We start from the raw sequence: 15207 nt of genomic DNA, 5'->3' as shown, positions 1-15207 counted from the left end.
CACCTCCTCCTTCAGAACCTCAATCCCCTCTAGTCTAGTAGCCTGAATCTCAGTATTCTCTTCGACAACATTGTCTTTTTCCTCGGTGAATACTGACGAAAAATATTCATTTAGCGCCTCTCCTACCTTCTCGGACGGCACGCATAACTTCCCACTACTTTCCTTGACTGGTCCTACTCTTATCCTATTCGTTCTTTTATTCCTGACATACCTATGAAACGCGTTCGGGATTTCCTTAATCCTACCTGCCAAAGACTTCTCATGCCCATCCTGGCTCTTTTTCGCTCTCTCTTTAGGTCCTTCCTGGCTAAAGTAACTCTCAAGCGCCATAACGTAACATTCATGTCTCATCTTTACATAAGTCTCCTTCTTCATCTTGAGAAGTGATTCAATGACTTCAGTAAACCACGGTTCCCTCGTACTTATTAAGGACACGCAACAGCTGCCCCTTGAATAAGCTCCATATTTCAATAGAGCCCATCCCCTGCAGTTTCCTTTCCCATCCCATGCATCCTAAGTGTTGCCTAATCGCATCATAATTGCCTTTCTCCCAGCTTTAACTCTTGCCCTGCGGTATATAACTATTAATTTCCATCAATTAAATAAATGTAACCGAATTGTGGTCACTATCACCAAAGTGCACACCTACCTCCAAATTAACACCTGGCTTGGTTCATTTCCCAGTACCAAATCCATAGTTGGCTTGCATCTTGTTGGCCTATCTACATATTTTGTCAGGAAACCCTCTTGCACACATTGGACAAAAACTGACCCATCTAAAGTACTCGAACTATATCGTTTCCAGTCAATATTTGGAAAGTCAAAGTCCCCCATAACAACTACCCTGTTACTTTCAGTGCTATACAGAATCAACTTGGTAATGCATTCCTCTACATCTCTGGGACTGTTTGGAGGCCTATAGCAAACTTCCAACAGCGTTACCTTTCCATTCCCTTTTCTAACCTCAGCCTATACTACTCAGTAGACGTGTCCTCATCAAACGTCCTTCATACCGCCGTAGTACTGTCCTTGACTAACAATGCCACCGCCCCCCCCCCCCCCCCCCCCACCCGTCTTTTACCACTTTCCCTCAGCTTACTGAAATATCTAAAACCCGGAACCTACAACAGCCATTCCTGTCCCTGCTCGGTTCATGTCTCCGAAATGGCCACAACATCGACGTAATGCAATTGGGAAGGTCCTCTGCCCGTGGGAACTACACAATAAATGGCTAAACCTGCGAGTACTGGCAGGCCCAGAGATCTGGGCGTGCATGTACACTGATGACTGAAAGTGACAAAGCATGTGGATAAGGTGGCCAGGAAGGCATGCGGCTTGATGGCCTTCTTCGGTCGGGGCATTGAATATAAAAATTGGGAAGTCATGTCGCAGTTGTACAGGACATTAGTTAAGCCTCATTTGGAATATTGTGTATAATTCTGGTCGGCACACTACCAGAAGTATGTGGATGCTTTGGCGAGGGTACAGACGCGGTTGACTTCGACGTTGCTGGGATGGAGGGCATCAGCTATGAGGAGATAGAGATAAACTCGGTCTGTTCTCACTGCAACGACAGAGTTTGAGGGGCGACCTGATTGAGGTGGACAAGATTTTGAGTTGCATGGACAGAATGGATAGTCAGATGCGCTATCCTGGGGTAAGTGAGTCAAGTAAAAGGGGACATAGTTTTAAAGTGCGTGGAGAAAAGTTTACAACAGATGTGCGAGGCAAGATTTTTGCACAGAGTGCAGGAAATATATGTACCGTGATGCCTGTGGAAGTGGTCGGAGCAGGTACGAAAGCAGCATTTAAGGGACATCTTGACAAATAAAAGAATAGGGTGGGAATTGAAGGATATGGCCTCCATAAGTTTCGATGGTTTTATTTTAGGCAGGTACCATGGTCGGCGCAGGCTTGGAGGGCTGAAGGGCCTGTTTCTGTGCTGGATTGTTGTTGTTCTCGTTTTGAATGCTCAATGTACCACAACCTAACACTCACACAACAGCAGTGCTAATACTCACTCCAATCAAACACTCAGACTGCTCAATGTCCGCACATCACATCACTCACACAACAGCAGTCTCAGCACTCACATCAAACTCTCAGACTGCTTAAAGTACCATAACAACAAGTAGGTCATCTGGCCCCTCGAGCCTTCTGCGCCAATGAATTTGAACATGGTTGATCTTTTCTGGACTCAGCGCCGCATGCTGCCCATCACTCTTTCTTCCTTTATTCTTCAAAAAACTATTAACCACACCAACTCTCACGCTGCTCACGTCCGTTGACAGCGATGTGCTGAGCGGATGCACATCAATTGTGTCTCATAAGAACATAAGAACAAGGAGCAGGAGTAGGCCATCTGGCCCCTCGAGCCTGCCCCGCCATTTAATGAGATCATGGCTGATCTTTTGTGGACTCAGCTCCACTTTCCGGCCCGAACCCTTAATCCCTTTATTCTTCAAAAAACTATCTATCTGTACCTTAAAAACATGTAATGAAGGAGCCTCAACTGTTTCACTGGGCAAGGAATTCCATAGATTCACAACCCTTTGGGTGAAGAAGTTCCTCCTAAACTCAGTCCTAAATCTACTTCCCCTTATTTTGAGGTTATGTCCCCTAGTTCTGCTTTCACCCGCCAGCGGAAACAACCTGCCAGCATCTATCCTATCTATTCCCTTCATAATTTTAAATGTTTCTATAAGACCCCCCCCCTCATCCTTCTAAATTCCAACGAGTACAGTCCCAGTCTCCTCAACCTCTCATCATAATCCAACCCCTTCAGCTCTGGTATTAACCTAGTGAATTTCCTCTGCACACCCTCCAGTGCCAGTACGTCCTTTCTCAAGTAAGGAGACCAAAACTGAACACAATACTGCAGGTGTGGCCTCACTAACACCTTATACAATTGCAACATAACCTCCCTAGTATTAAACTCCATCCCTCTAGCAATGAAGGACAAAATTCCATTTGCCTTCTTAATCACCTGTTGCACCTGTAAACCAACGTTCTGTGACTCATGCACTAGCACACCCAAGACTCTCTGCACAGTGGCAGCTTTAATATTTTATTGTTCAAATAATAATCCCGTTTGCTGTTATTCCTACCAAATGGATAACCTCACATTTGTCAACATTGTATTCCATCTGCCAGACCCAAGCCCATTCACTTAACCTATCCAAATCCCTCTGCCGTCTTCCAGTATCCTCTGCACTTTTCGCTTTACCACTCATCTTAGTGTCATCTGCAAACTTGGACACATTGCCCTTGGTCCCCAACTCCAAATCATCTCTGTAAATTGTGAACAATTGTGGGCCCAACACGGATCCTTGAGGGACACCACTAGCTACTGATTGCCAACCAGAGAAACACCCATTAATCCCCACTCTTTGCTTTCTATTAATTAACCAATCCTCTATCCATGCTACTACTTTACCCTTAATGCCATGCATCTTTATCTCATGCAGCAACCTTTTGTGTGGCAACTTGTCAAAGGCTTTCTGGAAATCCAGATATAGCACATCCATTGGCTCTCCGTTATCTACTGCACTGGTAATGTCCTCAAAAAATTCCACTAAATTCCACTCAATTAGTTCGGCACGACCTGCCCTTTATGAACCCATGCTGCGTCAACCCAATGGGACAATTTCTATCCAGATGCCTCGCTATTTCTTCCTTTATGATAGATTCCAGCATCATCCCAACTACCGATGTTAAGCTCACTGGCCTATAATTTTCTGCTTTCTGTCTACCTCCTTTTTTAAACAGTGGTGTCAAGTTTGCTAATTTCCAATCCACCACCCCAGAGTCTAGTGAATTTCGGTAAATTATCACTAGTGCATCTGTAATTTCCCTAGCCATCTCTTTTCGCACTCTGGGATGCATTCCATCAGGGCCAGGAGACTTGTCTACCTTTAGCCACATTAGCTTGCCATCGCAACGTCCTTAGTGATAACAATCCTCTCAAGGTCCTCACCTGTCATAGCCTCATTTTCATCAGTCGCTGGTATGTTATTTGTGTCTTCCACTGTGAGGACCGACCCAAAAAACCTGTTCAGTTCCTCAGCCATTTCCTCATTTCCCATTATTAAAACTCCCTTCTCATCCTCTAAAGGACCAATATTTACCTTAGCCGCTCCTTGTCTTATATATTTGCAAAAACTTTTACTGTCTGTTTTTATATTCAGAGCAAGTTTAGTCTAATACTCTATCTTTCTCTTCTTTATAGCTTTTTTAATAGCTTTCTGTTGCCCCCTAAAGATTTCCCAGTCCTCTAATCTCCCAGCAATCTTTGCCACTTTATATGCTTTTTCCTTCAATTTGAAACTCTCCCTTATTTCCTTAGATATCCACGGTCGATTTTCCCTCTTTCTACCGTCCTTCCTTTTTGTTGGTGTATACCTTTGATGAGCACTGAAAAATCGCTAGGAAAGTTCTCCACTGTTTCTCAACTGTTCCACCATGAAGTCTTTGCTCCCAGTCTACCTCAGCTACTTCTTCTCTCATCCCCTTGTAATCTCCTTTGATTAAACACAAAACACGAGTATTTGATTTTACTTTCTCACCCTCCATCTGTATTTTAAGTTCCACCATATTGTGATCGCTCCTTCCGAGAGGATCCCTAACTATGAGATCATGAATCAATCCTGTGTCATTACACAGGACAAGATCGAGGACCGCTTGTTCCCTCGTAGGTTCCATTACATACTGTTCTAGGAATCTATCGCGGAAACATTCTATAAACTCCTCCTCAAGGTTGCCTTGAACGACCTGGTTAAACCAATCGACATGTAGATTAAAATCCCCCATGATAACTGCTATACCATTTCTACATGCATCAGTTATTTCTTTATTTATTTCCTGCCCCACCATAACATTGCTATTTGGTGGCCGATAGACTACTCCTATCAGCGACTTTTTCGCCTTACTATTACTGATTTCCACCCAAATGAATTCAACCTTATCCTCCATAGCACCGATGTCATCCCTTACTATTGCCCGGATGTCATCCTTAAATAACAGAGCAACACCACCTCTCTTACCATCCACTCTGTCCTTCACAATAGTTTGATACCCTCGGATATTATGTCCCAGTCTTGACCATCCTATAACCATGTTTCAGAAATAGCCACTAAAGCATAGTGATTTACGATGATTTGTGCCATCAACTCATGTATTGTATTCCGAATACTACGAGCATTCAGGTAAATTACACTTATGTTGTTTTTTTTTACCTCTGTTTTGAATCTTAACATATCCATTTTTATTCCTTTTGTTATTACTGGGCCTATTCACTGAGCTCCCCTCAGTCAGTGTACCTTGTACTGTCGCCCTTTTAGATTTTTTACTATGTCTTCCCTGCCTTGCACTTTTCCCCCTTATTTCCTTCTGCTTCTGTCCCGGTTTTACTACCTTCCAACTTCCTGCATCGGTTCCCATCCCCCTGCCACATTAGTTTAAACCCTCCCCAACAGTTCTTGAAACCCCCCCCCCCCCCCCAGGACATCGGTTCCAGGCCTGACCAGGTGCAGACCGTCCGGTTTGTACTGGTCCCACTTCCCCCAGAACCGGTCCCAATGTCCCAGGAATTTGAATTCCTCCCTCTTGCACCATCTCTCGAGCCACGCATTCATCCTATCTATCCTGACATTCCTACTCTGACTAGCTCGTGGCACTGGTAGCAATCCTGAGATTACTACCTTTGAGGTCCTACTTTTTAGTTTAACTCATAACTCCCTGCAGGACCTCATCCCGTTTTTTACCAATAGCGTTGGTGCCTATGTGCACCACGACAGCTGGCTGTTCACCCTACCCCCCCCCCCCCCCCAGAATGTCCTGCAGCCGCTCAGAGACATCCTTGACCCTTGACCAGGGAGGCAACAGACCATCCTGGAGTCTTGATTGCGTCCACAGAACCGCCTGTCTATTCCCCTTACGATCGAGTCCCCTATCACTATAGCCCTGCCATTTTTCTTCCTGCCTTGCCGTGCAGCAGGGGAAGCCACGGTGCCATGAACCTGGCTGCTGCTGCCTTCCCCTGGTGAGCCATCTCCCTCAACAGTATCCAAAGCGGTACATCTGTTTTGCAGGGAGATGACCGCAGGGGACACCTGCACTGTCTTCCTACTCTTGCTCTTTCTTTTGGTCACCGATTTTCTATCTCCCTCAGTAACTTTCACCTGTGGTGTGACCAACTCGCTAAACGTGCTATCTGCGACCTCCTCAACATCGCGGATGCTCCAAAGTGAGTCCCCCGCAGCTCCAGAGCCGTCAAGCGTTCTAACAGGAGCTACAACTGAACGCACTTCTTGCACGTGAAATAGCCAGGGACAGTGGACGTGTCCCTGAGCTCCCACATCGCACACGAGGAGCATGACACGGGTCTGGGATCTCCTGCCATGTCTTAAACCTTAGGTAAACTTATACAACGACAATTTCAAAATAAAAATAAATAAATTAGACAATGAAAAGAAAAATAACTTACCAGTCTCTTACCAGGGTTAAAAAGCACCTCCTCACACTCTGCACCGAATTTCCTCGCTGCACCAAATTACCAAATAAGTTGCAATCCCACTCAAGATGCGAGTCACTCAGGATGTGTCTCCTTGAAAAGCGCTATCTTACTGAGTGCGCTCTCTGTCTTTTATACAGACTTCAGCTAATCGATGACTCTCCTCCCAACTAGATCCAAAAGAGCTCATTTGCAGAGTTCTGTGACTCAAACGGCCATCATAAACACACCTCAAGGCGCAGACTAACTGTGGGAAAAGGGATGCCGGGGAACGGTAACTTGAACGGCCGACGAGAGGGCAGGAGTGGCGGGAAAGGGCAAGGCCAGCGAGCAGACGGAATGGTGGAACTACGAGGTAACATGGAAACCCCGGCTTCCCAAGAAAGGGTTCGGCCGGCGACCCACGCGGAAGCACCAAAGCAAACGGCAACCCCATAACAACCTCCCCCACCCCACCAGGGGATGTGTGGAAGACTTTGTGAAGAAAGGAACAAACCGCCACGAAGGAAGCAATAAAAACCGAGTTCCAGGTGGTGATGAAGGGTGTGGTGACGGAGGCTCTGACCTCCCTCCGTCGCACGATAGCTTCTCTCCAGCGCACGATAGCCTCTCTCCAGCGTATGATAGGCTGCCTGCAGCGTACGATAGTTTCCTCCAGCGCACGATAGCCTCCCTCCAGCGCACGATAGCCTCCCTCGAGCGCATGAAACCTTCCAGCGCACGATAGACATGGAGTGGGTGGAATGGCGGTTACCGGGAACTCAGTGATCTGGAGCCGCATGCTACGTGGAAAGATTGAGTATGTTGCATTGTTGGCATTTTTCGGGCGGGTTGAAGTGATGGCCGCCCTGTGCAGGAAAATTAATCGACTAACGTACTTGGCGGAACAGTTTTCGATTCCAGTATTGTGGCCTGGATTTATACGATTGAAATTTACTAAGACACGTATTATTGAAAAGATGTTTGAAGTTGAACCATCCGATCATGCAAAATATAAAGGTGATCTAGACCAGCCATACCAACTGCATATCATTAGCAGAATAAAATATCCAACACGGCGTCCATATTGGGAAAAGAAAATTGTCAATGACCTTGGGTTAGCCAAGTCAAATCAACCACGGATTCATAAGAATGTTCCATCAGTTAACAATAAACGAAAAGCCATTAAGCATCTTATAAGAATGCAAACTCTGAAATTGCCACAGGGGCCTCCAGCAGAACAGGAACTAGCTGACACTTACCTGAAGAGCACCGGGGATTGATTATAAGTCGTCACTTGCACACATTGGAGTAAAAAGCCACTGAATCTAAAGCTGCTATTTGTGTCTCATGTGTGTGAAATATTTCATATTTCCTTAAAGTTAAATTTCAAGTTTACCTTTAAAATATCTAGTGGAATGACAACCTTGATCTTTCATTCTGCATTGATCTTAAATTCCCTTCCTAACTGCACTGTGGGTATATCTACAACACGGACTGCAACACTTCAAGAAGGCAACTCACCAACACTTGCTCCAGGGCAATAAGGATTCACAACAAACGCTGGCCTTGCTAGTGGCATTGACATCTCGTGAAATAATTTTTAAAAATCTTGGTTAGAAGAATTGATGAAAGTTTCTCAGCACATGTCTAGATGATTACTTTTCCTTTTGAAAGCAGACCTTGGAAGAATTATTTTTGTTCCTGGGGTTGTTATACGAAAGCAGAAGTGTAGTTGAGGGCAGCACGGTAGCATTGTGGATAGCATAATTGCTTCACAGCTCCAGGGTCCCAGGTTCGGTTCCGGCTTGGGTCACTGTCTGTGTGGAGTCTGCACATCCTCCCCGTGTGTGCGTCGGTTTCCTCCGGGTGCTCCGGTTTCCTCCCACAGGACAAAGATGTGCAGGTTAGGTGCATTGGCCATGATAAATTGCCCTTCGTGCCCAAAATGCCCTTAGTGTTAGGTGGGGTTACTCGGTTATGGGGATAGGGTGGAGGTGTTGACCTTGGGTAGGGTGCACTTTCCAAGAGCCAGTGCAGACTCGATGGGCAGAATGGCCTCCTTCTCCACTGTAAATTCTATGTCTATGTATAAAATATTTTGGTCAACTGCTGTACAATGCAATATATTTTACTTCAACATTGTACCGCAACCGCATGTTGAACTTAATTCCGTGCTTTCCAACTAGATGAAACAATTTCAATATTTTAATAATAGTTCATGCATAATTACAGGAAGATGAAACAATGTGGCACAAGATGGCGCCTGAGCATGGCCACACTCTGCGAGCTTTCCCTAACAGATCCACTTTTTAATTAACTTACAACCGTTCCTATTATGTATTTTCTTTTATTTCCTTGTCTTTTCTTTTACTTAATGAGCTGTTGAGCTGCTCGCAGAAAAATACTTTTCACTGCGCCTTGGTACACGTGACAATAAACACACGAATCCAATCCGTCCAGCGCAAGATAGCGTCCTTCCACCGCACGATCCATGGCTTGGGGAAGAAAGTGGAGGCGCAGGCCATAACGATCCTGGGCGTTGAAAATGCCTCGTCGGACCAGAGCGACGGGATCACAGCTCTGGAGGCAGAGATGAAATGTTGGTGGCGGCCCAGGGGAGCTTGAAGTGAAACGTCGAAGAGGAATAAAAGCGGCCTCAACGGCAAAATATCCAGATTGTGTGTCTGCCGGAGGGCATCGTGGAAGGGACCCAACGGTCTGTATCGCCAACATGCTTGTTAAATTAGTTGGATGGGCAGCTTCCCCAATCACCCACTCCTCCCACCCCTTCCACGCCCACAACTCGATAAGGCTCAAAGATCACTCCAGCCGAACGTCAAAGCAGGGGAGCAGCCGAAAGTTATTATCGCTAAGCTGCACCGGTACCAGGACCGGGAAACGACCTGAGGTGACCCCGACAGACGAAGAAGGGTACTTGGGACGGGCATAGAATCCGGAACTACCACTACATTGGGGAAGACCTTGCTAATAATAGGGCCGAATTCAATAGAGCAAAATCGGGTGGGAGAGGGGGGGGGGGTACGATATGGCATGCTGTTCCTGACCAGACTCTGGTTACATACCAGGGGAAAGAATACTGCTGTAACACTCCACCAGTGGCAAACGGATTTGTAAAATACAAGCACTTGGAGAGAGTACAGGCACGGCAGCAGTGAAAAGGCGCCGGAGAAGGACGGAAATGTGGAGACAAAAGCGGAGAACAGAGACTATATTATAGACGATGTGTTTGCGTGGGACTGTTCTGCCTCGTTTTCAATTGCGGGTCGGACGACAGAGAAGAGAGAGCGGTGATAGGGAAAGCTGGTTTGGGGGAGATTAAGGGAATTTAGGCAAGCAGACAACCCGGCCAGAGGGCTGAACCAGCCCTGGAAGGGGAGTCATTGTACTAGCTGGAGGGTTACCACTGGAAGACGGGCATTAAGGGGGCCAAAGCAACCCGATCAGGGGAGCGTGTGTCTGGCCAAGGAGGGGGTTTGAGCACAACGAAAGGGAGGGAGAGAGAACACAGGGGGAAACAATGAGGGGATAGGGGGTGTGGAAAGGGGGTGTGCATAGTCAGATATGGAACAGTGGAAGGGAGAAGGGGGTAGCCAGCAAGATAAGTTTCGGCTCCGGCTGGCAGTGAGCAGACCGATAAAATAAAGGTACCGTAAGCAGCCACTTTGGCGGGACCCTGAACAAAGGGAAACATAGAACATAGAACATTACAGCGCAGTAGAGGCCCTTAGGCCCTCGATGTTGCGCTGTCCTGTGAAACCCCTCTAAAGTCCATCTACACTATTCACTTATCGTCCATATGCCTATCCAATGACCACTTGAATGCCTTTAGTGTTCGTGAGCCACTGCTGTTGCAGGCAGCGAATTCCACGCCCTTACTACTCTCTGAGTAAAGAACCTACCTCTGACATCTGTCCTATATCTATCTCCCCTCAATTTAAAGCTATGTCCCCTTGTGCTGGACACCACCATCCGCGGAAAAAGGCTCTCACTGTCCACTCTATCTAATCCTCTGATCACCTTCTATGCCTCAATTAAGTCACCTCTTAACCTCTTCTTTCAAATGGAAACAGCCTTCAGCCTTTCGTCATATGATCGTCCCTCCATACCAGGCAGCATCCTTGTAAATCTCCTCTGTACCCTTTCCAATGCTTCCACATCCTTCCTATAATGTGACGACCAGACCTGCACGCAATACTCCAAATGCGGCCGCACCAGAGTTTGTACAACTGCAACATGACCTGATGGCTCCGAAACTCAATTCCTGTACCAATAAAAGCTAACACACCGTACGCCTTTTTAACAACCCTACAAACCTGGGTGGCAACTTTTTGGGATCCATGGACATAGACACCGAGATCTCTCTGCTCGTCCACACTACCAAGGATCTTGCCATCAGCCCAGTAATCTGTCTTCCTGTTTTTCCTTCCAAAATTAATCACCTCACACTTTTCTGCATTAAAATACATCTGCCGCCTGTCAGCCCAGCTCTGCAGCTTATCTATGTCCCTCTGTAACTTGTAACATCCTTCTGCACTGTCCACAACTCCACCGACTTTAGTGTCATGTGCAAATTTACTCACTCATCCTTCTATGCCCTCCTCCAGGTCATTTATAAAAATGACAAACAGCAGCGGCCCTAAAACAGATCCTTGTGGTTCACCACTGTAACTGGACACCAGTCAGAACATTTTCCATCAACCACCACCCTTCCTTTACAGATGATTATCCATCCTATCTCTTATAAACTTTTCCATGACATTTCCCACAACAGAAGCAAGGCTCACTGCTCTATAGTTACCAGGGTTATCTCTACTCCCATTCTTGAACCAGGGGACCACATTTGCCATCCTCCAGTCTTCTGGCACTATTCATGTAGAAAGAGATGACTTAAAGATCAAATCCCAAGGCTCAGCAATCTCCTCCTGAGCTTCCCAGAAAATCTTAGGATAAATCCCATCCGGCCCAGGCGACTTATCTATTTTCACACTTTCCAAAATCGCTAACACCTCCTCTTTATGAACATCAAGCCCTTCTAGTGAAGAAGCCTGTATCTCAGTATTCTCCTCGACAAAAATGTATTTTTTCTGTGTGAATAGAGACGAAAAATACTCATTTAGAACCTCTCCTATCTCCTCGGACTCCACGCACAACTTCCCACTACTGTCTTTGACTGGCCCTACTCTTACCTTAATCATTCTTTTATTCCTGACATATCTATAGAAAGCTGTAGGGTTATCCTTGATCCTACCTGCCAAAGACTTCTCATGTCCTCGCTTGTCTCTTCTTAGCTCTCTCTTGAGAACCTTCCTAGCTAACGTGTAACTCTCAAGCGCCCTATCTGAACCATCACGTCTCATCTTTATACAAGCCTCCCTCTTGCGCTTGACAAGTGTTTCAACTGCTTTAGTAACCCATCGTCCCCTCGCTCGACATCTTCCTCCATGCCTAACAGGTGCATACTTATCAAGGACACGCAATAGCTGTTCCTTGAACATGCTCCACATTTCAATTGTGTCCATCCCCTGCAGTTTTCCTCTCCAGCGGATGCATCCTAAGTCTTACCTTATCGCATCATGATTTCCTTTCGCCAGCCATGACTCTTGCCCTGCGGTGCATACCTATCCCTTTCCATCACTAAAGTAAACGTCGTCGAAATGTGGTCACTATCACCAAAGTGCTCACCTACCTCCAAATCTAACATCCTGCCTTTGTAATTACCCAGTACCAAATCCAATACGGCCTCACCTCTTGTTGGCCTATCTACATCCTGCATCAGGAAACTCTCCTGCACACATTGGACAAAAAAGGACCCATCTAAAGTACTCGAACTATTGTGTTTCCAGTCAATATTGGGAAAGTTAAAGTCCCCCCGTAACAACTACCCTGTTACTTTCGCTCCTATCGAGAACCATCTTTGCAATACTTTCCTCTACATCTAAGGAACTTTTCAGAGGCCTGTAGAAACTCCCCTTTTCTGTTTCTTAACTCAGCCCATACTACCTAAATATTCGAGTCGTCATCAAATTTCCTCTCAGCTACCGTAATATTGTCCTTGACTAACAATGCCACCCCTCCCCCTCTCTTACCACCTTCCCTGAGCTTACTGATATATCTAAAACCCGGCACCTGCAACAACCATTCCTCGCCCTGCTCTATCCATGTCTCCGAAAGGGCAACAACATCGAAGTCCCAGGTACTAAGCCATGCCGCAATCTCACCCAACTTATTCTGGATGCTCCTGGCATTGGAATAGACATACCTTAAACCACGCTCCTGCAATTTTGAAACCTTACTCATGACCACACTACTCTCAGCTTCTTGTGTACAGGACCCGCTGACCGACCGATCAAACCCCAGAGCGATGAAAAAACAGGCTAGACGAAGGAACTGGGAATATGTTTGGAGAAAATGGGGGCAGTTGGGCCATTGAAGTTCTTACACCCGGGGTAAAGGAATTTTCCTTCTTTTGACAAGTGCACAATGTACCCATATCAATTTCTTTGGAGTGGGGAAAGAAGTCGGTGCTTGGAGGAATTGTAGGAGGGGAGTACTCCACGATAGTCATCTCTGACCACAGTCCACACTACGTGGATGTGCTTTCCGAGACGGGCCGTGCCCAGAGCCCCATATGGAGGGTGAACACGGACCTCCTTGCCGACATGGCCTTTTGCCAGAAGTCATCACGGACCATAAGCGGTTACGTAATTAAAAACCGGAACGGGCAGGGCTCTCCCTCCATGTTCTAGGAAGCAATGAAGGCTGAGACCTGAGGGGAAGTAATAGCCTACAGTGGGCGCACAGATAGGGAAGAGAGGACGGCCAGGCAACATCTGATTGACTCCATCTTGGAGGCCGACAGAAAGTGCTCCGAGGCCCCGACCGTAGTGCTGCTGGTGGATAGAAAAACGCTATAAATGGACTTTAGCCTGCTATCCACCAGGAAAGCATTGCACCAACTCCGCCAGACAAGGTGAACCTTTTTACGAACACGGAGAGAATGCTGGCTGCCTATTGGCTCAGCAGCTCAGAAAGCAGGCAGACTTGAGGGAAATAGCTCAGGAAAAGAATAGCAGAGGCAGACTGGTTGCAGAATCAAGTGTAGTCAAGCGAGCATGCGACACGTTCTCCCGAGAACTGTCCCCCTCCGAGCCCCGCTATTCGGATTGGGACTGCCAGTAGTGGGGGAGGACAGATGGGGGGAGCGGGAAGCACAATTCGATCTGGGAGAAATCATGGAGAGCATCATACCCATGCAGACGGCGAAAACGCCAGGACAGGAACGGTTCCCGGGGACTCCTGTAAACAATTCGCACCGGCCCTCGCCCTACACCTAAGTACATGTTCGCTGACTCAATGGCAAGGGGCACTTTGCCTCTGACACTAGCTGCAGGCCACAATTTCACTGATACCAAAAAAAGATGGTATGTGGACCATGCAGCCCCATTTCGCTTCTGAACACTGTTGTGAAAATACTCGCAAAGGCCCTGGCTAAATGGCTGGAAAACTTTGTACCGGAGGTGGTCGCTGAGGACCAAACAGGCTTTGTTAAGGGGATGTAACTCACTTCCAACATCAGGCGGCTGTTGAAAGTTATAACGACCACCCCCCAACCACCCGGGAACAGAACACCAGAGGTGATCATCTCCTTGGACGCAGAAAATTCTATTCACAGAGAGAAATGGACGCAAATCCTCGAGATACTGGAATAGCTTGGGCTAGGAATAGGATTCACCGCCTGGGTGAGGCTCCTGTACAACACTCCCAAGGCGTTCAAACCAATACCACCAGCTCTGAATACTTCCAGCCTACAATGAGGCACAAGGCATGGATTCCCACTGCCCCCGCTCGTACTTGCCCCAGCAATCGAGACCCTAGCGAAGGGCATCCAAAGGGGAGACAGAGAGCACAAAGCTTCAACCCATGCAGATGACCTGCTCCTGTACGTCTCAACGCCACAGGAAGGTTTGAAAGCCATCATTCAGATCCTGAAAGAGTCTGGAAACTACTCGGGTTACAAACCTAACCTGGGAATGATCATGGCATTCCTAGTGATCCCAAACGGGGGAAAGACAGAGCATGGGGCTCACGTTTAAAATAGCCCAAAATGGATTCCATTAACCGGGGATCCAGATAGCCAGAGACTGGACACAGATCAAGAACCTGATCAGCCTGCTGAAGGAAGTCAAAAAGCACGTACAGAAGTGGAGCTCACTCCCACTCTCCCTGGCGGGGAGCGTGCAGACGACCAAAATGAATGTGCTACCGAGGTTCCTCTTCCTGTTTAGATCCATAACGATCTTCATCCAAAAGGCCTTTTTTCCAAAACGGAGAGAGAGTAATTATGCCGTTTGTGCTGTCAGAAATGTTGCAAATTTCTGTAATGTGTCCAGGATAGCTTCCTGCAGCAAGATGTTGCAAATGCAACAAGCGGCAGATTTAGTTGTGTCCCAAATTTAAGTAGTGGTCTAACTGTGCACCAAATTATCAAATAGTGATCACAACACGATTGAACTCGGTGTAGCGTTTGAAAGCGTTTCAGGTCCAAGAATTTAAACTTGGATCAGGCTAAAGTTAACGCGATAAGACTGTCCACGGTAAACTGGGAGCTGTTTAATGGACATTTAAAGAAGCACACAATGAAATACAGAACAACTATCTAACCTGAGAGGAACAGTCTGAGTTGAACAAAAAGA

At 46.7% G+C, this 15207-nt stretch overlaps 1 protein-coding gene across 1 annotated transcript; it reads left to right on the top strand.

Annotated features, from left to right (window-relative positions):
* The first annotated feature begins 7326 nt into the window (after positions 1–7326).
* LOC119958714 (39S ribosomal protein L30, mitochondrial-like) lies at positions 7327–7773 on the top strand. The gene has a single exon (XM_038787291.1). It carries the CDS (start codon positions 7351–7353, stop codon positions 7771–7773), a length of 423 nt encoding a protein of 140 aa, XP_038643219.1. The 5' UTR covers positions 7327–7350.
* The last annotated feature ends 7434 nt before the right edge of the window (positions 7774–15207 follow it).

The sequence above is a fragment of the Scyliorhinus canicula genome, chromosome 30, assembly GCF_902713615.1.
Source record: "Scyliorhinus canicula chromosome 30, sScyCan1.1, whole genome shotgun sequence".
NCBI lineage: Eukaryota > Metazoa > Chordata > Chondrichthyes > Carcharhiniformes > Scyliorhinidae > Scyliorhinus > Scyliorhinus canicula.
This window is presented reverse-complemented; position numbering and strand designations above follow the sequence as displayed.

Excerpts from the sequence above, each read along its gene's own strand:
- LOC119958714 (XM_038787291.1), top strand. The coding sequence starts at position 7,351 with ATGGCCGCCCTGTGCAGGAAAATTAATCGACTAACGTACTTGGCGGAA.